Source organism: Seriola aureovittata, chromosome 7 (assembly GCF_021018895.1).
Source record: "Seriola aureovittata isolate HTS-2021-v1 ecotype China chromosome 7, ASM2101889v1, whole genome shotgun sequence".
NCBI lineage: Eukaryota > Metazoa > Chordata > Actinopteri > Carangiformes > Carangidae > Seriola > Seriola aureovittata.
Genome location: NC_079370.1, coordinates 25692614 through 25720100, shown reverse-complemented (window position 1 = coordinate 25720100; position 27487 = coordinate 25692614). Strand labels below are relative to the sequence as shown.

Sequence of the window (27487 nt, the reverse complement as noted above, 5' to 3'; positions counted from 1 at the left end):
TAAAATATTACTTAGATTACTGTAAGCATCTGTCTTATATATATATATATATATATATATATATATATATTTTTTTTTTTTTTTTTTTTTTTTAATCAAAAGAAATAAATCGCAGTTTTTCCGCAATGATTTGTGTTAACAACCTGCTGCTGTGACACAGGTGTACTGAGCTCACTCACGCTACGGGAAGCAGGATGTGTCAGACTTGACTTGACTGCATATGGGCTCAGCTTCTCACCGCTCTCTCGCGCTAGTCTTCAGTGGTCAGGTTGCTCTTCTTTGATTGGTCCTTTAGGTTGTCTGTCAAGCGCGCTGTGTCCTGGGATTGGGCTTCTCCCGGAGCTATGTACCTCTTGGTTGTACCTGTCTCGCTGTGAGAGGCTGACAGCTCTTCCTGCTCCACGCGCTGCTCCCGCCCCTTCATTCTGCTCCAAGGAAGGAAGGAGGAACTACTCGAAACGCACGTTATCACTTCCAGTATGCAGCAGAACCGCGCGGATGCGTGACTCTCTGGTATTATTTAGCTGGTTTTGAGGTCGGTCGGAAGTAAGGTTCAAAGGTCTGGAATCACAGTCGTTGTTTTTGAGGGGTGCGTAGGGAAGGTGGTGCAAGTGGTTTCGGAAGTGGAGCGTGGCAGAGAAAAGGCGGGGGGGTGGGGAGGGGGGTGTTTTTCCTGTGTGATACCAGATAGCTCGCTTTGCTTGCTCGCTTCGACGGGACTGACGTAGAATATGGCGGAGCATCAGTCGGTACCCGACAACAAACACAAATCCTCATTGAACTCCGGCGCGTCGTACTCTGGGAATGGGCGCAGCAGCACGGCGGTGGCGGACAGAGACGGTAACGCCGGCACAGGAGGAGGAGGCGGAGGAGGAGGAGGTCTGTCCGGCGGCCTGTCGCAGCCGGCCGGGTGGCAGTCCCTGCTGTCTTTCACCATCCTATTCCTGGCGTGGCTGGCCGGTTTCAGCTCCAGGCTCTTCGCTGTCATTCGGTTCGAGAGCATCATTCACGAGTTTGACCCCTGGTGAGCTTGTTTCCCTCCACAAACACGCGCACACACACACACACACATATGCACGCACACACACACACACACACACACACACACACACACACACACACACACACACACACACACACACACACACACACTGCTACAAATGGACTGAGCCCCGGCGGCATTGTGGGGAAGTTTCTTTTAAAACATGTTTGTGGTACAAGTTATAACGCGCCGAAACTCACAAACACGACGTCCTCGCTTTTTGGTTTGTCCACCGAGAACTTCAAACCCTTCATGATATACCGACCAATATTATGGTTAGAAATTATTCCAGTGGTAACCACTAATAATTACATTGAGTCATCTTGGACTTAACTACTCTATGTCTACTACTCCAATTACATGAGGTTTATCAACGACCATTTTGCTGATTAAAAATACGTCACTTAACGTCACTTGGGCTCACATTAAGCCATAACCTATTTTTTGTAGTTAATTATGAAGTGCAACAATTAACAGCCAGTGGAGGGGGTGGGGATATCCCAGCAGAGTAAATGAGGATAATAGTGACAGTTTCATCTGACGCGAGTTGAACCCGGAAAGAAGCAGCCACGAGGTAACTGGCCGAAGTCCATATAACACAGATTTCTCCTCTGTTTACCCGCAAATCAACGTCTGCCGTGATTGATATAGTCTGTGTGACAGCCATGTGCCATGCACCTATTTCAATAGGTGCATATCATGGGTCTTAGTCATATTGCACCTTTCCTGCACATTATTCTTGCAGGCTCTTTGGTTTGACATTTCCTTTGTACCCTCATAAAGTTTATAAAGTTGGAACTGTTGTTTGTCCTTAAACCGAAATGTGCTGCTTATTTTACATGAAAAGTTTCAGTTTTCAGATTCACACACATGGCTTTGAATATCTCATTTCCATCAAACTCATCTTGAATGTTTTGTGCATCGTTGGTGTGGTTGGGGTATATGCTGCTGGATTTACTTGAGATGTGAAAAGGATTTCTTCACACCGTTCTCAGACATTAGTACAGCCAGGCAGCAGCTAAGAGTTGAACAGTTAGGTTAGCAGACTTTGCTGCAAGATAAGGTGTAAGGGGGCTTTAGCTAAACAGTCAGATGCTGAAGCACCTCAGATTAACCAGGCCAGCGCTCTGCCTAACCAGCGCTGACTATCATATTGTTTGCATTTCATATCAAAACCTGTACCAGTGTCGCTTATGCCAGAAATTGTCCAAGGTTTTTATTTGTACACCAAGTGACTGTTGCATAGCCCAAGCCTGCATTGCATCACTGAAAGCCTTGTGGATTAAACTGCCAGCTTCATGTCTGTCTGCTGAATATAAGAGGAGGCTTGAAAGCTCTGGCTAGGCAAGAATCCTTCAGTTTATGTCGATGTCTGAGAGACTAACATGGCATGACATGGAGTAAAATTTATTCAAACTCTACTTCATTGTTCTATCAATCCCCCATTGCTATCAGACTGACAGCATTATTTGCAGATGTGTGAAGTATATGTGTGCGTCGGCCTGTCGGTGTTTATCCTGCGGGACGTGATCAGATGATGCAATATGTTTAAGGTCAGGTAATATTTGTTATGAATTTCACACCTGACTAATTTTAATTATTTTAATTTATTTATATGTGTGTGTGTGTGTGTGTGTGTATATATATATATATATATATATATATATAGTTTAAATTGGATAACAAGATGGCACACATTGCATTTTCTATTGATTTTTTTTCTTTTTCTTTTTTTTTAATATCAAATCAGTTTTCAAGTAGTGATTACTGCAGGGCAGTCTGCTTCACTTCATGTATTGCAGGGGAAACCCTGGTATGTACGTGTGAGCGTGCCACTGTGTGCATTTGCACTGGTGAATGGGAAGTAGCTCATCTTGCCTAACTGTTGTAAGTGTGTAACTGGCTTGACTTTGAATCTGCTGATTTTTAACCAAACGGACATTTGAATTTGTGAAAAGAGTGTGATTTAAGGTCATACTAAAGAAACTAACCCTTACTTCAACTCCACAACCTCACTGCACAGTTTCTGTCATTCTGTATTTTGTCGTTAGCAGAGGATCGCAGGAGAGCTAACAGTCATTTCACCCCTCTGTTATCCTGTTTGTTCTCTTTTTATCCCTCTTTCTTCCTCACACACTCTGATGTGTCATTTTGATGTGGCTAGTTAATAGTTTTTTTCCTTCAGAAATGTGAGATCGTGCTATTAGATCTGACAGCAAAAGCGTGTCAGGACTGGCGTTGCACAGCTGGCCCATAGACGCTTAATTATGCTTTGAGTTTGGGCTCTGTTAATCATGCACTGAACATCATCAGAAACTAAAAAAACAAACAAAAAGAGCTTCATCAGAACTCATGTCTCTGTCTGATGCACTAGAGGCTCCTTGCTAGTGACCTCGACCTCCCTGAGAACAAGATCTGGCGAGGAGATGGCATTTGATCCACCTGTCATCTTTAGTTCAAAGCTCCAGCTCTAGGAATAATGGTGCTTACGAAATTTAAGTGCAGTTAATTTCACATGGTGGTCAGTTCTTTAAGAATGACATGCCTACATTAAATTATTATTTAATTGAAACAGAGATGACCCAAAACAAAACCATTCTTTTGTTGGTTAGCATTGTCTTAATTATGGCTCGATATCGACACCAATCTTCTGATACAATTTGATTTTATTTCACAAAGTCCGCAATTGATTCCTTTCGATTTTATTTTTTATGGTTCAGTTACAACGTTTAAACATGAATGTTGAAGTGATTTTCAGTGTTTATCATACCATATACTGTGATTGAAGATTTAGGCCATATTGCAGCATCCCAGTTTGAATAATGGTCTTACTCTGAAACTGATGGTTCCGTAGTTCACTTTATGCACCATGAACACACTGTAAAAGTTAACAAAAATAATTACCATCTTGTCATATGTTAGACTTAAGGCGGCATACAATTTTATGTTTGCTCCAGTGAATTAGTTACTATTTATTGTAAGTTATTTCCATCTATGAAATACCCATTTTAAGTTGTTTTTGGCTCAATGACTATCTCTGATAGTGTGCTCAAAATAATCTTATTTATTCAAATGAAATATTTTAATGTTCACGTTTCTGTTCCCTTTCGTTAATGTAAACAAAACATACATGTGCTTTAGGATGAACAATAGCAATTTGGCTAACTTACACAGCCTAATTCATAACTACTGCAAAACTATGAAACGGTGTGCAATGTCATACAACACATGAAGTGAAACGCACACCAACCTTGTGCCTCTATCTACCAGGTGCCGAATAAAAGAAAGGATACCAGCTAGTGTAAGCTACATGGCCCAACATCTTGTAGCCAGAGATATCTCTTCTTTTTTCAGTCTGTTCCTCTCATAGATGCCCTAACCATCTTGAGTCACTACAGTCCTGTAAATGGAGGGTCTGCATAGACCGCGGTTATTCATGTCAGTTTACAGGACTGCTGTGACGAAAGGCATCTCAGAGATCCAGCTGTGATCTTTGTAATTAAATGACCTAGTTGTGCAGGTTGTAACAACCACAAGGTAAAAATTTTGCACATTGTGCAACTTGAACTGTAGCCTACCACTTAAAAAAGGTCACCGCTGCATACACATAATATTTAGTACAGACGCGACACATTTTCTACACATATTTGGAAAAAATATGGTGTGCAAAAGTATATAAGATACAGATTTTATTCTTGTGCATCAGATACAAAATCAATGATCAGTTATAAAACGGTTATCTTCTGCTTCAGTTGAAGGTTGAAGCTGCATGTTGTGAACATGAAGTAGGCTGACACTCATAACTGTTGTTTCTGCCCTCACAGATCACAATTGAAACTTTAGAGCCAGGCCACAAATATGACTAATAACTATAAAGTGTTGATTTTTTAAATTCTATTTGAACAGGCGTTGTATAGTACCCCTGGAGGGTTTGTTGTTTTTTGATTTGACCACAAGATGGTGTTTTAATGAGATAAAAGAGGGTAACAATGCAGGTGACACAAGGGATGACTTGATTAGTGAATGATGTGATTATCCTATAGGATAATATTTGAGAAAGTATACAAGGTAGTTTTTTGCTTATTACTCCAGTTTACCTCCTGATGAAGGTATAAGTTGAAACATTGGGCTTTGATTCCGAATTTATGCTGTTTGAATAAAGAACAAGAAGAGAGCCTGAGAGTCTGTAGTGCAGTCACCCTTCTTCATGTTGTCAAGAGCTCCTAGGCTACTAGCACCAGCATCAATCTGAAGGGGTTGAAGCGCTTATTCATTCGATGGCTCTAGGGATGACAATTTTGATCTATCAGTTGGTCCGACTGAAATATCTCACTAACTATTGGATGGATTGTCATGAAAATTGCCACAGACATTTATGGTCCCCGAAGGATGAAGTCTATTCACTTCTACTACTATTACTATCAGATCAAAATTTCTATTCCAATATTTTTGTTTATGCTAGTGCCGCACAATTAATTGAAATATAATTGAAATTGCAAAATGGCCAGGTGCAATATCCAAATTGCAGGAGCTACAATTTTTTTGATAAAATGTGTCACATTGTTGTCCATTGCTAGCACCATAAGAGTTGTGGTGCTACAGAGACACCCTGGCCTTACATGTTTATTTGTTACAAGACTCAATAACAAGTCCTCACTTTAACATGTTGGACAATAGATATTTAACAAGATATTTAACAATTTGTGAGTATCAGCCTCACATATTACATTTTGCACTGATTTGCTGACTTTGGAACATTTTAAGTGTGCGTATAAATATTGAATATGTCAGGTGGCACATTCTGGAAAGTCTGGGTCGCCTTTCCCCAATATTAACATTGAATGTCCTTATTTTCTTTCATCTCAGCCACATTAACTGATGAAATAATCATGAAATCAAATTTCTTGGTTTTTCCTGCTTGAAGTAGAACAGGAAAGCAGAGTCTGCATTTTGCCCCATTGGCTTCATTTGCTGCCGATTCACTGGCTGCCTCTTTAGATCTGATTCTTTCTAGTTTCTGCTCAATCATCTCATCTCATCACTGCTGCTGAGGTCAAATGATGGAGCGAGCTACATTCTTTTAGTTTCTTTTTTATTCTGAGGTTAAGGTGTCAGTCAAAAACTTTAGTCCTCACCCCAGAGAAACAGGAAAATAAAAATTGTATTCATGCCATGTCTGAATTGTGGCTGATGATTCATTAGAGCAAGTACTGTTCAACTGTCTGCTATTAGTTGCCCTCAGCGGAGCGCTCTGCTCGGGCACTGGGGTCATGACAGTTTGTGCTTGTAGTCAGCTCTGTTGATAGACTAAGTGTATTCCAGAAAGCAGGTTTAGTGAAAACTCTTGAATTGAGGGAAACTCTGATGCTTCACCTACAGAAACCATGGTCACTTCAACCCCATGTTACGACTTTGTGAGCCTAACCTGCTCGCGGGCAGGTTTTCTTCAACAAACCTCTCTGTTTCGTTCTATGTCCTTCCCTCCTCCTGAGCCTGAAGGAACGGTCTGACACTGTGTCTTTTCCTAATTCATGCAGTCCATGTCAAAGTGCAAATCAGAGCCCATTAATTTGCAGACGTTTCTTGCAGAAGTTGGGAGATATTAGAATCTTACCCAAGGCATATCTTAATGTAATTCTTAAATGTAAGGACAGGCTTGTCCCTGTTTTCAATTATTACACATGGGATTAACCCTTAGCTCAGAATAACTGTCCATCTACATTGAGACTAGAAGACTGTCAGGTTGTCAAGTGGCTCCCCTTGCACTGAAAAAGTCTCAGTACATTATTGCTGTAATCACTGTAATTAAAGAAATCTTTATGAGGCCAGACAATGAACGAATGAATGAATAATCATTTCTTAGGTAGTGATTCTTTGCACTAATGGAACATTACTGTCATATTTATCACATATTGGAGATTTGAATGTTTCTGAGTAAGGACGATTGTGAAGCAGCTGAAAGGACTAAGATTTTGAATAGCTTTACAGAACTAAATTTAGTTTAAAAGTGATTATTGAAAATAGGCTGCATGTCGTCTTAACTAAAAACAAACTAAACAGGTCAGTTACAATGTTTAAATTCACTGCATGTTCAAATATAGTTGTTAAAAGCTGTTGAGCAAAGTTCTAAAGGATAATAGACATAGACATCTTTAATAGACATCTAAATTAAATTTAAAGTTTTAATCTGCTTTTTTGACTGCAAATTACCAAATCATTAGGCTATTATTGGGTGTGATTATAGGCTACAATCATACATCTATAAACGTATGTCCTATATGTCTGAAATAATTTCTTCTGCCACCGGCACTTTGTCCCCATGGGGTTATAGCTGAATAAATATATTTAGAAATGTAACATAACAGCACAGTAGGATGCCAGCATTTTATCATAAATTATGGAAATTCAGGTCCACTAAATAAAGAATGAGTGGACTACACTGACTAAAATGAAATGTACAGTTTATTCTGGGGTAGATTTCCCACAGAGAAACAAACAAAACAATGAAAAATGTTAATATATTCAATATGGAATTAGTTCAGTTTGCCACTGGGTTACAAGTTTACAATTATACATTTATGTTTACAAGTTTAATTAATAGTAAATGAAAAGAAATTTAATGTTTTTCATGTCTTTTTTTACTATATTCAAAACTGAAGTATGTACCCAATTGTGTGTTTTGCATACCCTTACACCACTTACAGATGTGCCCTAATTGCAAGGATAACAAGTAATAGGCCACTAAATGTTTCTTGGGCAGCTGTTTGTCACATGACTAGATAGTAACTTGCATGGTTTGTTACTAAATATTTCCTAGCTGTTTTACTTGAAAGATGCATTGGTGCAGGTTATGGCCATGTATGCCACAGGATCACAGTATTGGTTCTGCAATGTTACTAGCGACAAGTGATCCATGGAAATTGCAGTCTAAAAACAATGTGCAGTCGCATTCAACCCGCTGCCGTGGGATAGAGTATCATGGTCTGTTCTCACATACCTTTTGATTTGAACAGATACAAATGGCATTTTCTTCAGATTTTTGTTTTCATTAGGAAGCTTAGCGTTTTCTGACATGTACATAGTGACTGATGAAGAGCTGCATGTTTGCACTTATAACCTCAAATTGAGTTGGCATTGGTACATTCAGGAAGTTGACAGATTAGCCATTGAGTTCATCATAACCATCTGCCTTTGCAAAATAAAGGCAAGGTGCATCAGGAGGGTATGAACATTATAAAATTGACATAAATTACATTTATGTGCTTTAAAGCCCAATTCTGTCACAGTAATTTTCACCTGAAAATCCTCCCCACTGTGTAGATGTGGAAGGTCTCCTTTATTCAACTTACATAATACTAATTGTGCTGTTTTATTACAGAACATCCAGAATAGGGATGAGTCATTTTAAGCTATTGTACAGAAGGGAGGATGAAATGGTCTAGCACTAGTGTGTAATTAACAATTTGACCACATCACTTTACTCTTACAGTGCAAGAAAAAGTCTGTCGTGTTCAAAGCTTCATCGAACAAATGCAGTCCGTTTTGACTAATAACACACAAATCATTGAATGAATAATTCAAACATTCACAGTGTGGGCAGTGTGGGTATCTGACCCCCTAAGCTAATGACACCACCACAAACCTGTGAGTTTGCTAACCTCTGATTCCAATCAACAGAAGTGTGGAGGTGTAGGTTAGAGTTACTTGGACAGTAAAACATTTTTTGAGTTTGCTATTTACAAGAAGCGTATGCTGATGATACAAATTTTCTGTGTGGGTATCTTGTGATGCATGAATTTGACTTTCCTAACCACTTAGTGACATTTATTATGTTGAATATACAGTGTTAAATATATAAACTCTGCTGCAGAGCATCAGCACAGTTCATAACCTTCACTCAACAATATCTGCTACACCTACCAAACTCACATCTGCAAAAACAAATCAGTGAACGAAGTTGCTTTGATGTGCATGTATGGGTTTAAATGTCAACCCAACAATGGCATGTTAGCATATTGGCATTTTAACATTTGTTTGCCTGCTAATTTTGCACATTACCATGCAAATATCTTTTAGCATGTTAAAAAATTTTTGCCTAAGCTAAAACTATAAAGTACATTTTCAAGGTGTTTCAGCTGTTTTAAAGGGGTTTATCAACATCGGCAGTGATCGAGAGGAGGAGGAGCTTTTTCCAGCTTTTCTCTACTGGCCCAGCCTCTCACAGCCCTACCCTCCTGCCCTCTGCAGAAAGCTTCGGGCCAGTTTCAGAAAGACTGGTCTTTCGTGTTGGTCCAGTCTTAATTTGTGCTCACAGATTAATCTAATGCAAGTAAGATAATGACTGACTCATTTTAAGCCAAAAACATTAGACACCTTACCCCCAGGCTAAATCAGGCCTAAGACCAATGTTACCATGGTAACAATCAATGACACCTTGGCTAACCAGCACCCAACAACAACAACAACAACAACAACAACAGGTAAACATGACTCATAATTTGTGGTTTCCTAATATTATTATTAAAATTAAAAATTTACCATCAGACTTTGCTGAAAGTAAAACGCCCTTGTAACTGTTGAATTCTTCCTAAAGACAAACATTTTCTACAGGAGTTAATGGAGCTGACCGACTTGCTGCGGTTCCTTGGTCTGCCATTTTTTTTTTATTTTGAAAAGTCTTAATTTACCCAGAATTCATTGTACAACAGTCCGGCTTAAGATAGTCAAGAACTAAACTGCTTTGTGCAACGGATGATTTTAGACTTCTGTCTGTTATATCTGAGCCGCAGTCAAAGTCTATCTTTGTGAAACCCGCCTCTGGTTTCTAAATACATTTTTCTGATGTCGGTGGTGCAGAAAGAATGATGGAAAGGTTGGAAATTGATGCTGTATTCCTTCATGAATCCAGTATCACTTTTTAATGAGGATGGCTGATGATGTTTTAATGAGGTGGTTTTACAAAGACTCACGACAGTTTGCATTGAGCTTGATAAAAGGTTTGTGATGAACAAGTGATACAGAGTTGATTTAGTTCTTCAGCATCACAGCATTATTGCACTCTGCTGATTCTTTTCTAACTGGCTGTCCACTCAGGCCTATGATTGGTTGCTTAGGTTCGCAGGCCAAACAACAGTAAGCAGGATCAGTGTAAATATCCTGCTGTGGTTCACCTGTTTGTTTGCTTGCTCAGCAGCTGCTTTCTCTGGCCTATGTATCATCACACCTCTGCCTTATGTTCAATCAGTGTCAAGAGACACTGACAAGCTCACCGCCGGCTTTACACAGGCAGGCAGGAAATTAGTCTGTGTGTCAGACTGATTCAGCTCAGTATTTCCAACTGCATCAGTTTAAAGTGAATGTGCTGCGCTTGCAGATCGACCTGCTACATTGAAGAAAGTCGTCTGTAACCATTTGAGTCCATTTTGTTATCTGTTGAGCAACGAATTAGTGTTGACGGTCTTTGTGTGCATAAGAAGTAAGGATTTGTTCAGGTTCAATTGATAAGTAAACACATTCTAAAGGAGTCCCCACCCTGTCTTTACCTGCTGAAATAAGACAATCAGTCCAGATTTGTTCAATATTATATCAGGATTTATTAGAGATATAGGTAGATATAGATAGCCAATCCTAATAAGTATTGGGGCCAATCCAGGTGAAGATTAATGGATTTTTTTTTAATTAACGGATTTTTTAAAAATCAGAATCTTTCTTTTCTGAACTTTTCTGTGTTTTGTGTTCACTCTTAGCTCACTCTCCTTCACCACAGTTAGTGAGAATTTCACTGCATGTGTGAGTGAAAATTAGTGTGACTGTGAAAAATTGTTTGGTTGCACAAGTAGGTGACTGTTGCTGAGGTTGGGGAAAACTGCACTGATTTGCTAAATTCTGATGCTAATTATCACCAGCAATTTTCAAGTAGCTGCTTCTTCAACCATCACTGTCACCACCAACAGTACTCTGGCAGCAGGTCACATGCTGGTGCCAAAATCAGATGGAGTAGAGGCTTGGGGACTGATTGTCGTCGTCATTGTGTCTTTCGTAGTCTTAATTTAATGTCCTGGGTGTTTTGTATCTGTTAAATAAGCTCTATGGACTTTGTTGTGGTCTCTTGTGAGTCTGATTTGGGTCACTGTCGTGTGCACCTTAGGGCCACCCAAAGGTTGGGGCATAACAGTCATAAAAGAATAGAATATTTAGTTGTGGTCATTAATGTTGTCAGACAACTGACCTTTAAGACCAAAACGTAGCCACTGCTAATTTGTTGGATTAAACTATCAATATATAAGACTTTGATACACACAAAATGTAATTCTCCAAAAGCTCATTTCCATTTGGAAAACAACTTTTAAAGTCTCTGTCAGTTTGAGCTTTCAGGCACTAGGAGCCTCATTACCCCAATACTGTTATTACAGTGGCAGAAGCATCTGGAAATGCATCAAGATCCTCTATGAATTCACAGGCTGAATAGAGTTTTAGAGAATAAAAGGAATCAGAAATGAAGATAAATTCACTAGCCACAGTTGAAATGTACCAGGATTTGTTTGGCGGCTGCATTGAATTTCATGTCCTTGTCTCTCTCCACAAAGGCTAGTTCGTCTATTTCTGGTGAGTCTGCATGACAAGATGAGCTATCCTGTGATTTGATGAGCCTGGATCCCATGTGTGAGATAGAATTTTACTTCATCAAGACTCGAGCTGAAAAAGGTTCAAGAGCCCATCATCCAGAGCGTCAAGTGTGGGTTAGTGGTTTATTCTGACTGAAAGCTTTAGGATACCGCTGCTTTCCAGCAGGAAAACAAGAGGCATTGTGTCAAACCAGACAGGAATCAGAGCACTCAAGATGCAATGGATTGTGTGTGTTTGTGTGTACAGGCACTTTTTCTCCCCCCTCTTTCTTTCAATCAAATAACAGAGCCTCAAGAGTGAGCATGAGCACCCATGCATGTAACAGTAACCTAGCACTCACTCTTGAGAAGGCTGAGCAAGCGTTGCAGCTGTCCCTCCATCAAACTCCTGTTTTTCATGGAGGGACAGTTTGTATTGAGCATTTTGAGCTCAGGGGACAAGCAGACTAACAGTTTCTGTCTGAGGGGTGGATGCAGGATTTGTGCAATAGCTTGTACAATAGCCGCACTCTTATCTCTCGACCCGTCCAGTTATAGAGAAGGCTGTTGTGGGATTGTTGTTCTTAAAAGTCTCAGTGGCTGTAAAACAACTGTAGAATTAGAGGCAAGACAGGAGGCCAGAGGAGAGTGAGAAGATGGATAACAGGAAGGTAAAAGGAGTGAAAGGAAAGGGTAAATAAAGCCCCTGGAGAAAGAAAACTTGCAATAAAACCCGATGTCTGCTTTCCTGTTCACAGCAGTTTGTGGAGTTGTGAAAGAGTTTTTAGCAGCAAGTTTCCCCAGCAACCTTTTCAATTAACAGCGACCAGTTTTTCAGCATTTTCTCTGTTTACTAGTTACCTGTAGACCTGACCGCACTATGGGCGTGTCAGTCAGATGCAGGACAAATGTTGTCCTACACTGATGGTATCTCATGAAACAAACTGTAACTAGCTTGAAACTGGAGCTATAGCTAGTATCACTGTCTGTGAGGAACATCTTTACTTTCTTATTTCTCTCTTTTTATGCCTTTGTGCCAGCAACAACCAGAGCTGGAGGACCAAATGTTTCATATTTTATGATTCTGGATAAACAGAGATGTAATCTGAAACTGGTCTGAGTGGCGGCGGCAGACAACCATGATGGGGTGATTGTAGTTTCTTATTTAGATGCTAAAATCTAAATGAAGCAATTTCTGTTTTACTATTCAGTAGAGCTGAAACAATATGATTAGTCAGAAAATTAATCATTAACTACTTTGATAAATGATTAATTTATTCATTGTCATTTTTGAAGCAAAAATGTCATATTTCTGTCATTTACAGATTATTAGATGTGAGGATTTGATATATGATAGTGAAAATAACATCTTTGAGTTTTTGACAAAACACATTTGAAGACTTTTCTGACATTTTAGAATTATTAATTGATTAGTCAAGAAAATAATTGCTATTATTCAGAAATGCTCCTGCCTTCCCCTCACTATTGAATATTTTGTTTTAGCTGCTTGATCCATTGTATATCTGCCCGCAAGTCCTAGTACTTTTCACTGAGGTAAGGAAGTTCATACTGTTCTTAAACATTTCATCCATAGTACTTTCAGCCGACAGCTGTTTGATAGCAATGGCACTGATGTTGCCAATGATTTTCAGGGACTGTGTATTTCTTCTCTTTTATAACCTCAGTCTTACAGTTTGCTGCTAGAAGTTATTCTGTTTTTCATCATGTCGATATTATTTCATCTGTTTACTTCAGAGTTATTGCAACATTGAAAACTTTTGCTTGCTGTGACTTTGTTGTGACAGTCATAACCTGGCTGAGACTTTGAAGTTTCTTCTGTTGTATTTTTTTTTTCAGTGCAGCAACTTTTAAACTTTGTTAACCGCTCTAAATTTAATCTTGTTTGATGTCAACTTTTCTGGCACAGCTACAGTAACTTGGCCCATTTACAACAACAGACCAGATTTGTCAGGTTAATTATGTTGAAACCATCATCAATAGATGTGTTTGAATAAAGAGCCTTAAATTAAATGAATGTTTTTCCAGATAATCCAAAATTAATTCAAGGTTTGTGTCCCTCCTAAGCCTTGGCCATACCTTATCAACATGCTCTGTAAACTTACCCTACAAGGGCTGAATTCATGAATTCATTCATCAAATTTTGGGCTGCATTTGGTTAGCTAAATCACCTTGTCATGCAATGGGAACATTCACACACACAGGGCAATGACCACAAAGCAAATAAAACCCAGGTCCCCATGTAATTTTTGATTTCCCCATTGAGTCACTTTCATACCTGTGGGGCAGTCTTTCTCGAAGAGTGGTCTGAGGACCACCAGTGGTCTGCTAGTGACCTTTGGTGAGAAAATGTGTTAAAATATCATTTTTTTTAATTTAGTTTTTCTCAAACTGTCTGCGAAAGCCTTCCAGGGAGCAGTGTATATGTGTTGTCAATATTAAATGAATATGTTGTTTTGCAGTGTTGTTGGACTTGCAACAATCTAACCGACTATTTTGCTACTGTGTACTCAAGTAGCTATTCCAGTTTAAAGTCTACAGTTGTTTTTGCTCTGTGTTTTACTTCAAATATGATCAGTGTGACATTTGAAAGGAAATGTGGATGAAGGTAAAGGTCAGCCTGCCCTCAGATACATTTTACCAGTTATCAGCAGCCTTTTAAGTATCAAACACTGACAACAGACAAGATCATGGACTCATCAAATCAAATGAAATGTTGTCACCACTACTGAGACTTGTACTGTGTTTGATGATATCCTGCCAGTGTTTCCATGCATGTTGGTGGTTCGACTCCCGGGCCAGTAGGAGTTTTTCCAGCATGCAAGTCCCCTACTTCCCATCCCTGCATTTTCTGTCACTCTTCACTGTCCCATCCAGTAAAAGCATCAAAATCCCTGAAAACAGATTTTAAAAAAACTGACATTCCTCTGTGCAATCTTGCCACAGTACAGTAACAAATAGTTGGCCCTATTGGTTTTGGGCGGGTTCGGGGAGTTGGTCCATGAGTTTAATTTTTTGGTCCATGGTCTGAAAAAGAGAAACACTGCTGTAGGTCAGTTAACCTGGTCTCACCCGAGGAAAGTAATTCACACATTGTTGCCTTTTATAGTAAGTCTGGTCCATTTCTTGTTTATGCTGTTACAAAAAAAAAAAAAAAAAAAAAGAGGATTAAATAGTTACTCTGTGGACACTACTGCCAAAACAATGACACTATCTTGTTGTCTCTTATGTGTCAGAGCCCAGCACTTAAAGGCAGATGTGGCAGCACTGCTGCCAAATAATCATGCAAAACATAGATTTCTTCTATAGGATAAGATAATTCTTCTTGTTCATAGTTCACAATCAGCTCATTGATTTTAAATTGATTTTTATTTTATTTCTTTTAAATGAATGCTAAAAATCTCACATTCCCTCCGATATATTCCTGTGGGAGTCCACATGAAACGGGACCAGAACCCTCTTTGTATTTATTTTTGATCTGCACCAGAGTTGGATGTCGACTTTCACACCAGCCTAAACGAGCTGAATCAAACGGGCTAATGCACCAGAGTTTGTTTGAACTGAAGCAAAACAGATAGTTAGGAGAAGACCTAAAATGGCTTCAAAAGTACATCTTAAAGATGGCCAAGAACATTATGAAAAGTATATGTGGTGCATTTGGACAAATTTGCTTGAAAAATAATTGACTGCTTTGGTTAAAGTTGAGTGATTGTTCTGGTGAAACCTAAAGCCAGATCCAGGCTTGTTCACTTCAAAGAGACACTGATGTTCTTGGTAGCTGCTCTGTTTGTTTTGGCGTCCTGTCTAACAGCCCTCTCTCTCCGTCTCTGTCTCAAATGCAGGTTCAACTACAGGTCGACTCACCACCTCACCACCAACGGCTTCTATGAGTTCCTCAACTGGTTCGATGAAAGAGCCTGGTACCCTCTGGGTAGGATAGTAGGGGGAACGGTGAGTGTTTACTATGCCGAGTGTGTGTGTGAGTATTTGACTTGTGAAGTTGGGGGAGGAGGGAGGATTGTGCGATTGATCAAAATCGTTTATTATCAATATATAGATTTGATATTATTAATGATAAAGGAAACACATTCAACATGTTTGTTACACCTCAAAGATACACAGTGTGTTTTAGTGAGTGACACTGACTGTAAACATAACTCCTCAACTATTCATTTTAGGATCGAATCAACTCGAGGAGGGCTGGCAAAAATTGATTCTCCGATTCAAAGCTTCATTTGAATAATCCGATGTCAATTCATAAAATTCCAAGATCAATCTTTTAATATGTCTTTTACAGTCTCTTGTGGATGTGTGGAGCTGTAACCACGGTAATCTCTAATCTGGTCACAGGAACATTGGTCCAGTGCTGCTGGAGTGCACCAGAATGACGCTCCGCTACTTTTTTTCCTCCAAGCAATAAAACAAAATATCTGCAGTTCACATAATGCAGTTGAAATGAATATACATTTTTAAGCACTTGAAGATCCGATCATCAGTAAAGTGTATGTCATGAAGAGAGCTAATAAAAACAAATAAAATGGTCAGAGTTGAATTGACATTTAAGGTGATTGATTGATTTCCAAACGTCAATCATGCATTGAGTAACACACAAGAAAACATTCAACATGAAAAGACAGAAAACATCCTTTCATTCATCATTCTCTCTTCTGACAGTTTTTTAATTTTTGTTGTTTCTGTCTAAACTGCTGGTCATGTTAAATAGAAAGTGCGTTAATGCAACTGCTTTGGGGTCCACTTGTAACGTAAACATCAATATTTTTGATGAACAATTTACAGCATTAGTTCTCTGAGAATCTCATTTATATCAAAGCAAAATTGGTATTTTAACTGAAATATCTCTAACTGAAACGATATCAAATCAGGAGTCAAATTGAATCAGGAAATCAGTGGCAATACCTCTAACTCAATGTTTGTTTTTATTCTCAGCAATCATTGAGTTTTGATTATCAGTAAGTTGATGCTTCCTGCAGACACCATGCTAACAGGCTAACATTTAGGCAATGTTGTGTTATTTTGTTATGTTATGCTACACATGCTAGCTATTACACACTGAAACTAGAAGCTATATTTAGTTGTATTTGCCTCATGATAAAAAATGAATATATATATGCAAAGTGGAAAACAGATCCTGGTCTGGGCCCTGTCAGAGCAGACAGAGACTGCTGCAGGGGTTTGAACTGATGTTACCACAAGACGCTTGTTTGTGAACTTGGGTGCTGATGCTGGTGTTGGCACTTTGGCACCACAGACTTTGTCTTAGAGTCAGTGGGAATTGTTGTTTCTAATCTTCATATCATTCTGCTGTTTTTCCAGCTTTAGAAATCTGAACTATTTCCAAATCACCATTTTATCATCTCTGTTGTATTTTTCTCATGAAAATGATCTACATCATTTTATTGCTCAGCTCTAGTCAGAACACTTTCTGCCTCAGTTCCATCCGTTTCTTTGTCCTTATTTCTCAAGAGTCACATTACTGTGATGAATCTTAAATCACTCTCAACTCCACATTGATTGTTGTGTTGGAAATACAGCAACGTTAGATTAGCTGTCAACAGAACTTTGGTTGTTGAGGTAATGATGCAGGCTAGTGGAAGCACATTGTCTGTTTAATACCTTCGTGAGTTACCAAACAAGCTTGTAATGTGATTTTTTTTTTTTTTTTTTTCCTCCTAGTGTTGAATTGCTCATTCAAACTGCTAATGATGGCGTTTTGCAGTCACAGCAGTGAAAAGATGCATGAAGCAGCATTTTCACTTGTTCAGGGCTCTCACTAGCTTTTCAGTATTGATGCGCTTCTCATCACATTAAATATAGATAAACATATAGAAGATTTTTTTAGTTCTCAGACTTAATTAATAACCCATGAGTTTTAAAACCTATGGAACATTAAACTACTGTGAAGAGAGCCTGAATGATGTTGCCCTCCTCTTCCCCCTCTGTTCCCCTCCTCCTGTAGGTGTATCCTGGCCTGATGGTCACAGCGGGCCTCATCCACTATGTACTCAACCTGCTGCACATCACCGTCCACATCCGTGACGTGTGTGTGTTCCTGGCCCCGGTGTTCAGTGGCCTGACCTCCATCTCCACCTTTCTGCTGACAAGGGAGCTGTGGAACCAGGGGGCAGGGCTGCTGGCAGCTTGCTTCATAGCCATCGTTCCCGGCTACATCTCCCGCTCTGTGGCTGGCTCCTTTGACAACGAAGGCATCGCCATCTTTGCCCTGCAGTTCACCTACTACCTCTGGGTATGCTTCTACTCTCAGTTTTGTAGCTATTTATAACAGTTCTCCTTCCAGCCTTCACTGTCTGCTCTTTGTTAGGTGTTGAGGAAAAAGTTCAATAGTCAGACAGCAAAACAAAACTGATCGCATTCACACTAGTGGCCATTTTTGCAGAAATTCTTCTGTCACTATTTTTCTGGCTCTTGCATAAGAAAATCAAAGGTCTCCTTTCTCTGTTCTTCCCACAAAGCTGTGATTGGAACAGTTATTTTTTACAAATGGGGAAATGGTTATCAATAAATTTGGGAGGTAGTGTAGAGATTCAGAGGTCTTGAACTATATTACCAGTGTCCCTCAGTTTCCCCCTTAGTTATTTAGGTTTTTCTGGCCCACAAATTCTTCTCTGGTAAATCCCATTTACAGCAGCAGCAAATCCCATTTCTGGTGAACATGGTGGAGCATTTAGTAGTGAAAGAACCAGATATTTTGGTGTAAATAAAACCAGGGGCCGGTTTCAAAGATATTACAGACAAAGATATTTCAGACTGGTCTGTAGTGTTGGTCCACTCTCAGTTTGAATCATAGATTAATCTAATACAAGTCAGACTGTTTCACAAAAATAAAGACTGACTCATTTTAAGACAAAAAAACAGGAAAACATGGCTCATCATTTGTGGTTTGCTAACACTGTTATTGAGAGAGCAAAGAGAAGGGAAGGAGGTTTTAGAGACTGCAGCCAATTTTTTTTCCCCAAAAACAGTTTGTTTTTGTTTTTTTTGTTTTTTTGTTTTTTTCTCTTCACTAAACAGATACATTTAGACTTAGTCTATCTGAAGTGAGTATTTGTTATATCAAAGCCACAGTCAAAGTCTGTCTTTGTGAAACTGGCCCCTGAGCTAAAGAGAGAGTGATTGTTTGACTTAAATTAATCAGGTGGCCTCATAAATAGTAACCACACCAAGTAACCAAAAAAATCAATTAAGCAACTTTAGAATGGAGGATAATTGATTTTTTTTCCTGTTTGCAGTTAAAACATAATGTCAAACTAGATACAGGAAATGTTCTCTCTTCACATCTTCACATTCATACATGTGATTTTATAAGGTCAGTGTTAATCAAAGGTGTTTTCTAGTGCAAAAGTTTATTGCATACCACTAAGATTTAAATAAAGAATCCACTCTCCCAGGAATGAAGTGCTGAAGGAACTGTTAGTTGGTGGTATGAAGATAAATGTCATAGTATGAGCTGATTTAAAGATGGAAATTAAGCATTTTTTCTGTTCCTTGGCATTTTAAACAAATTCTTAATGGATCATCATGAATAACACATGTACATACACAGGACTGCAGACCAGGGACATGCCAGGGCAGATATACAGAACAACTTTAATAATAGTGTCCAGTGAAAGCAGCGACTTTTATAGTCCCAGACCACTCTCAAAACTGGATGTATATTTGACTGTGTGTGTCTGCGAATGTTAATGCTGTCCTATGTAAACTGCAGGTGAAGTCAGTGAAAACGGGATCAGTCTTCTGGGCTATCGGATGCTGCCTGTCCTATTTCTACATGGTGAGAACACACAAATGTTTTGCATTCATTTTCTAATTTGACTTTAAAACAAACCCAAATGATAACACCAAATCTGTGTGAATAATTTTTGGCACTGACCTTGTGTGGGACGCAGAGGAGAACACATGATGCCTCCTCAGGAAACAGTGTCCTCAAGCAATGTTTCCCTTTTCTGTGAGAGGGAAAATGCAGCTGTGCAACAATGATGATTCTGTCAGAACCAACAGTTTCAGCAGTAATGAATCAAACTTTGATCACTCTTATAGCACCTCAGATAATACACACATTAATTCATTCCTCCATCATCAAGTGATGCAAAAACAGGCTGGATTCATTCAAATTGTTGGTTTATTTATTTTATATATATTTATATTGTTAGCAGCAGGTGACATTACAGAAAAAACGTTCTCCAACAGTAAGGATACATAAATTAACAAGAGGTGCGGTCTGGACAGTGGAAGCTCATAGTCTTGTTGAATCTTTCTATTGCCAGCATAAACTGTGATAAATAACTCAGTTACCTACGCATTTTTTTATTGTTAAATATTTGAAACAGTACCTATCACAAAACTACAACATGCCGTCATAATTCCTACTCTGTGGCTCTGATTGATGTAAAACAGTAGCTGTCCTGCTCCTCGCTGAATGTCAATGTAGGACGCTTCATAAATTAGTTTAAAGACTTGCTCTGAGTTAGTTGTGTTTTTAGTCCTCAGTTAACTGTCATCATTCCTAGGAGTGAGTGAGACACTTCATAAGTATGGTCCATCCATTAGCTGTACCACTTGATGAATGATTTCAACACCTCGCGCTGTAAATTGTGCTTCTTCTTCACTCGCAGACACTATGAGACACATGAATCTTGAAAAGAGGTGCATGTGTGTGTGTCTGCTGTTCTGAACATGCACGTACCTTTTGAGGGTTTAGGGAGCAATAACATAATCTGAATAGTTCACATCATAATGATTTCCTAGCTCTCAGGTGGGCCGTGCAGCTTTGCACCCTGCCTCTTATTGTTGCCCGTCTCATTATGAATGTGTGTTTGTGAACGTGTCATGAAAAAGAGAAAACACAGCCGCCCTTCTGTTCCCAGCCCACAGGAACTCGTGGGCTGGTTACACTACTGATTATCTACTGCAGTTGAAAGCATTGGACAGATTCAGCAGGGATCAAAATCCCTTTGTGACAAGAAGCAGTAAACTTTTGCGTGCATACATGTGTGAGCAGCGGAGCACCATCTGTTATTGTAAAAGTTTTGAATTATATAAAAAATGCTCTTACTAAATCTGTTGTTTGTTTCACAGGTTTCAGCTTGGGGAGGTTATGTCTTCATCATCAACCTTATTCCTCTCCATGTGTTCGTCCTGCTGCTCATGCAGCGCTTTAGTAGGAGAGTCTACATAGGTGAGATGCAGCACACACATAAAAATGCATACTTTATTTATGTTCACATTAATCCAATGGCATAAGCACAGATTTCCTTTCCCTCCAGTGTGTAACATCCAGGATAAACAGACAACATGAAGGGGCTAACTGAACAGTCAGCAGCTACACACACATAAAACTGTGATTTGAAAGGCATGCACACTGATTTGGGGATACCACACTGGTTGTCTCAAGTTGCTTGTTATTCTTTGTCATATCTTCACTGTATAAACACTGTTACTGCTGATTAATAACAATCATTAGCAGCTGCTGTTGTGTCTGCAATGAGACAGATATGAGGTTTACACAAATCCCCCAGAGAAGGGCAGAAGGGAGACATGATAAAAGTAGAGAGATGAAGAGTAGAAACGCAGGCAGGAAACAAAAGAGAAGAGAAAAACAAGATTAAAGCCTCTTCCCATCAAAGAGCCTCGTTGCACATTCGGAACTCGCCTCGCTGATCATGCATCAAGTCCTGACCCCAGGCTCGCAGCTTCGCTTCTGCTGCCACAACACTATACCATTGTTTCAGATACAAATCAATAGCCCATACATACCATACCTGTTCATAACCCTGTGGAAATGATGACATATCAAGATATAGAAAGTTACACAACTGGGAGATGTCCACTCGGTAAGAAAGCTATGAAATGTGGAATCAAACAGAACCCATACTGAGGAACTCAGGACAAGTACAGTGAAGGAAGAGAAGGTTGAGATGAGGCAGGGTGATGTTTGTTCTGCATCCTCCAATAGGATCATTGGTAAAATGAATAAAGGAGCGTCTTCCATCCTCCTTCATCCTCCAGCTACACAGTAACTGACCACTCGCCATGTTCTGATGCACACCTTGTACTGTGATTTGGAGTCCAGTCTGTCAGTGTAATAATAAATCACTGTGGAAAACATTACAGAATGGACATAAAATAATAAAAATCAACATAAAGATAAGTAAATTAATAAATAATCCACTTGGTTTTATCCTGCAGTTACAGAGGCTGTGTCTGTAACCTCCGCCTACTTAAGGCTACTGTTTAAAATTCTGACTGATACAGACACAAAGTTCTTAAACCGATTCAGTTTGCACCGCTGAGCTCTGCATCATCTGCCTGATGGTAACACAGTACGCACTGGTCCAAAAGAGACTGAAGATTGTAGTGTTTAGAAATGACACAAGTGCACATGAATTAGGTAAATAACATAAAAATAATTGTTTTCTTCGTTTTTTTCCATTGGTTTCTTGGGATTCAGGGTGGGGGGGTGTCTCTTGCTGCACTCAAGTTGACTCTGCATTGTCATTTGCAGTCTCCTGCAGCCCTCTTGTGGTAGCCTCTCTCTGCATTTTCAGATGGACTCTGGTTACAAGTAGAATGAATAATTGATAAGTGAAATTTTCTTCAGATTTGGCACATTAACATTAACATTCACTTGGACTCAAGGATGAACTGGTTAGAATTTGACTCTTTGTCACTGCAACTGTCTGTGGCCACCACATGTAAAACCATTCCCTTTTTGGGGGTTGTCTTGCTTTTGCCTCTCCATTGCACATGTTGTCACTTTCATTTGCACCAAAATAGGTAAAACAGATTCAATATCACTTGTGTTTCCTAAATGGACAGATTGATGTCCCTGAAGTTTAAGTGACTTGGTGTTATACTTTGATGATTAAGTGCTCCCTTCATTTTTTTGAGCAGTGTATTTTTTTGAGATGTGTACTTAGATCATCCCAAATGTTTCCAGCAATTTTCAAACATGGAGAAATCTGTGATTTTAGTCATAACAGTCCGTTTCATTTGGTCGCCAGTCATATCCCCTTTGCACATGCGTCATCTCAGGTTGGGAAATCCTAAATACTCAATCCAACGTTGTTTATCAACTTCTACATCTCTTACTTAGTAACTGACGCTACACTTCTCATGTCATCTCACTTAGGTATTTTTTATAGCCCTTTTCTCACTGAAAACGACAAAAAATGGCCACTTCATTCTGAAAATCTCAATAAACACAAAACGCATTTCTCAATTACGCCACAACCAGGAAAGCCCCATGTCACTGGGACAGCCTCTCCAAAGCTCGTCGTAGTTGCTTGGCCTGGGAGAAATCACCAGGACTCTCTCCCACCCATCCAGGTCTTGTTCCAGAAATGTTGCTTGAGCAGGGCCACGAGGGGACTCCACCCTCCCTTCCCACAAACTGTTTCTCCCTCTATTTCTGGCAAATAGCACCACAGCATAGCGACCAGAGCTAAGCGGCTCTGTAAGAGCTGTTGGACCAAATTAATTAATTGGATTTATTGTTGGCTCTTTTTGGTTGAAGAAATAAGAAAAACTGAGATAATATCACCAGTCCCATAATTTCAAGAAGTTTTTACAGTAGGATACACATTTGCGGGTATGCTTGATAGTAGGTTTAAATGTACTCACATGTACTGTATCACTGTAAGTAGTAATTTGTGTGTAACTGGTTTTAACTGGTTGATGTCTCTCTGCAGCCTATAGTACCTTCTACATCATCGGCCTGGTGCTGTCCATGCAGATCCCCTTTGTGGGCTTTCAGCCGATCAGGACCAGTGAACACATGGCTGCAGCAGGTCAGTCACCAGTCACCTGGGTTTTTGGTGGGAAAGTGGAAAACCATTATTGTTAATACTTAAAACAAAATTTAATCTGTACTACTCTCACAGTACAGATGGAAGGATTAATTTAACATTTAACCACATGGACATCTGTTATGAGATTAAACCCTTAAATACAGTCTGTGTATGAGCCCTCAAACCATGATGCTGAGTTCTTGGACCATTCACCTGAGATAGTTCTTACAATGTCAGCACCAACAGCAGCTTAGCATGTGTCAGTATTACCACTGAGGCTGGCTTATGCAGAGAAACACAAGGCCACACCGCTTTGACATGAGTAGTAGTAGTTTTAAAAACGTGATTCTAATCTCACAAGGAGACCTGAACCCCTCTGGCTGTATCTCTGCAGGTGTGTTTGTGCTGCTTCAGGTCTATGCCTTCCTGCAGTACCTGAAGGACCGACTGACCAGGCAGGAGTTTCAGACTCTGTTCTTCTTGGGAGTCTCTCTGGCCGCTGGAGTGGTTTTCCTCTCCGTCATCTACCTGACGTACACAGGTTGGTTCACATTGTCCTTTAGACAGTTGGTCGACCGAACAGCTGTCAGGAAAAATAATTATTTAAACCTGATAATGAACTGGCCACATTTTTATTTCTTTTATGGCAGGATTGCACTTGATACCACATAGTTACTGTGCACACAGGTGTCGGTAGAACTAGTCACTTCATTCCACATTCAATCAGTTACAGGACTTTCCCTACAAATCAAAGGCAAATAGTTTTTTAATGTACTTGTAAGTAAGTTCTTCCTGAGTCCACATGGTGTGTGTGTTTCACCCTCAGGGTACATTGCTCCATGGAGTGGGCGCTTCTACTCTCTCTGGGATACTGGGTAAGTCATCATAATTAATGTGCTGTACTTTTGCACTGGATTTAAAGCACCTGCTCACAGCGCTGATAAATAATTTCATTTAAATTACATACAGTAGCACAAAAACTTATAAATCTGTTAAACTGAAGGAGATCGTAAGTGGTGGGGTGGGAGTAAGTTTCATGGAAGATTTAATCCACACTTAGATTTAACAGGAAGTCTAATTAATTCAGATATAGTCTGAATCTGCAGAGGGGAATCATTTATTTTTCAAGCACCACTCTCCTCTTCTAGGCAGATCTGACAGACAAATTAGATATATAAACAATACTGTAGATTTTTCCTCTCTTCAGCTGCCAAAATGTTTTTATGGTCAAGCAGTGAGTCAGTCAGCCCTTCACTCAGCCCCATCATAAAATCCTAAACAGATAATGCTCCTCCCTCCTAAGCAGATAATGCCCCCCCCCCCAGATCTGGGCTTACAGTGAACTGCCTGACTGCAGCATCAGCTGTAAAACTCTTAAAACTCTCTGTGTGTGTGTGTGTGTGTGTGTATGTGTGTACACACACGCCTGGGCATTTTTTAAAAAAGGAACTTGGGTTTTGCTGCAGTGCAGTAAAAGGAATGAGGTCATCGTCTGACCCAAGATAACTGACATCAGCTAACTTTATTTTTTTTAACAACTCAGCTGTCTGATCAATAAGATCATAAAGCTGTCAATAAATGATTCAAGTACAAATTCATTAAAGTGAACAAAATAAACTTATCTTGAAAAAATTGTTGTTTGGTACCATTTGTTGTTATAAAGATGTCTTTTTTTCCTCTTACTTTACCTAACCGTACTTCTCTCTGTCCTCCATGTTATCCACAGCTATGCTAAGATCCACATTCCCATTATAGCATCAGTGTCTGAACACCAGCCCACCACCTGGGTGTCCTTCTTCTTTGACCTTCACATCCTCGTGTGCACCTTCCCAGCAGGCCTCTGGTTCTGTGTGAAGAACATCAATGATGAACGCGTGTTTGGTAAGAGCTTTGTCATGGAATAAGGACTTTTTTCGAGCATCATCACTATCAATACCGTGTCTAACAGAACAAGGATGAAGGTTTTCACTAGTGTTGTTTTTATAAATGTCCCTCAAGTCAAAGATGGATTGATTAATATCATATGAAGGCAAAACAGAGACCTTTTGACAAAAGTTCATAATTTCTTCTTTTTTGTTAACTCAATTTCACATCTTAATATAAAACGTTACTTGGATCTCATCCACTATCTTGAGCCGCAGTGATTGGCTGAGCAGCATCATGTGACGAGTGCTGTAAAGGCTAGAAAAGCTGTTCCAGTTTTAAGTAGAAACGCTCCATCAAAATGTAAAATTTTCTTAATTACAGACCTGGACCGTGATCTGCCTATTACTGACCACAGATATAGACACAGATTAGTTTGCTAGAGCTGAATTATAATATACATATCCCTCCCTAAGATTAGGGGAAAAAAAGGAGAGGAAAACACAATTCAGAAGGGTGATAGATGCCTTGAATACATTCCTTTCCTTTGTTTATTTGATTGGCCTTAAGATACCATCTGAACTCTTGTCAGATAATTTAGAATAAAATTTTCTCTAGTTCCAAATGTTTAATTGAATCTCATTAGATTCAAATGTGTGGGTGCAGTTTTAGTAAGATCAGTTCCTAGAACCACTGATCTAAATCAGTACACCCATGCAAAATTGTTGAAAAGGTCTGAAAAATATTTCTCCAGTATTTTTGATTTCCTCAGGCGGCTCCAAAATGCAGGATCTATTTCTAGAAATATCTTATTGAGCTTTTGCTTAGACCAGTGTAAAGGATGTATTATCTTAGATTGAAGGAGGCCATGTCTTGCACATACTCCACATCTCTGAATTTGCTCTAGGGCTGTCTGCCACTGCTCCTCCGTAATCTCCCCACCCAAATCATCCTGCCAGGCTGATTTCAAGTGTCCCATAGTCGTACTTGTCCACTGAGACAGTTTCTCGTATGTATTTGATACATCCTTTCTTATGAGGATCTCGTAGAATGATCTATTCTTTTCTCTTAATATTGTCAAAACAAATATTTTCATGCTAGAATCACTGGTGCTATATATGTTTTTTATGTGATGTTTTAAATTAATTATTCATGTGCAACTACAAACCTCTTGGTTTAATGACTTCCTGTGATATCAGTAACAGTTGAAAATGAGTCTGTTCGTGTGAGTCTCATTGTCATGTTCATGAAACCAACTAGAGACGACTCTTGCTTTGTGACATGGTGCATTATTATGCTGGAAGGAGCCATTAGAAGATGGTGAATTCATTTCTAAAGTTGCTAAAATATATTCAATTATTCCTGGAGTAACTTATATTTCTGTCAGTGGCATTATATTTATATCTTATGACTTTTTCCACCTTTATTCAAAATGTATCATATAGCATCATATATTTGCACCTCTCTGAAAACTTTCACAAAAACAGGCCATTTTGAGCTGAGATTTTTATGTTTATCTCCTAGCTGTCTACCTGTTGCTTTGACTGCTGATCTCAGTTCAGCTGAAAACACTCCATTAATACAGATACTCATGCACAGATGTTGTTTTGTCTTTTGACTGTGTTCCCACCTGCCAGTGAGTCCTAGGCTGCAGTCGAAAAGTCGAAATAATCTCCTCACCTCTCCTCCACCTCGATGGAAAACGTCCTGAGGTCAAGGAAAGCTGTGAAGGAGAATTCATAAAGACTTAGGAAAAATCTGACTGCACTTACACTAGGAATTTTTATTTAAACTAACTTTATTTATAACACTTGGACGATAAATCCCCCTTTCCTAACCACTAACACAAAACAAACAGGATTGAAATGTTTAAAAAAGATAAATGAAAGAAATATACAAATAGAGAAAGTTGAGCCATTGAAATAATAATTAAATAGAAATTAGGAACTGAGCAAGAGACCAGAATAAATTATATTCAGACAAGTTTATAGTTTACTGGCATAGGAGCTTTTGACATTTTATACATTTCTTAAGTAGAGAAAATTCACACGATGGGAGGGGATTTAGTGAAACAACATTAATGTAGTATTTTGTTATGATGATGACGTTTCTCTGTTGTTTCTACATTTACGTGT

General features: G+C 39.2%; 1 protein-coding gene across 1 annotated transcript in view; it reads left to right on the top strand.

Moving 5' to 3' along the window:
• The first annotated feature begins 384 nt into the window (after nucleotides 1–384).
• The window catches only part of LOC130172047 (dolichyl-diphosphooligosaccharide--protein glycosyltransferase subunit STT3B-like), a 35372-nt gene continuing 8269 nt past the window's right edge, over nucleotides 385–27487 (top strand). The window contains exons 1-9 of the mRNA XM_056380457.1: nucleotides 385–1024; nucleotides 15507–15615; nucleotides 17642–17929; nucleotides 19409–19474; nucleotides 20779–20878; nucleotides 23391–23489; nucleotides 23884–24030; nucleotides 24316–24364; nucleotides 25216–25370. Of these exons, the coding sequence (XP_056236432.1) occupies nucleotides 732–1024; nucleotides 15507–15615; nucleotides 17642–17929; nucleotides 19409–19474; nucleotides 20779–20878; nucleotides 23391–23489; nucleotides 23884–24030; nucleotides 24316–24364; nucleotides 25216–25370 (1306 nt within the window). The 5' untranslated portion in view covers nucleotides 385–731. The remainder of the gene's footprint in view (nucleotides 1025–15506; nucleotides 15616–17641; nucleotides 17930–19408; nucleotides 19475–20778; nucleotides 20879–23390; nucleotides 23490–23883; nucleotides 24031–24315; nucleotides 24365–25215; nucleotides 25371–27487) is intronic.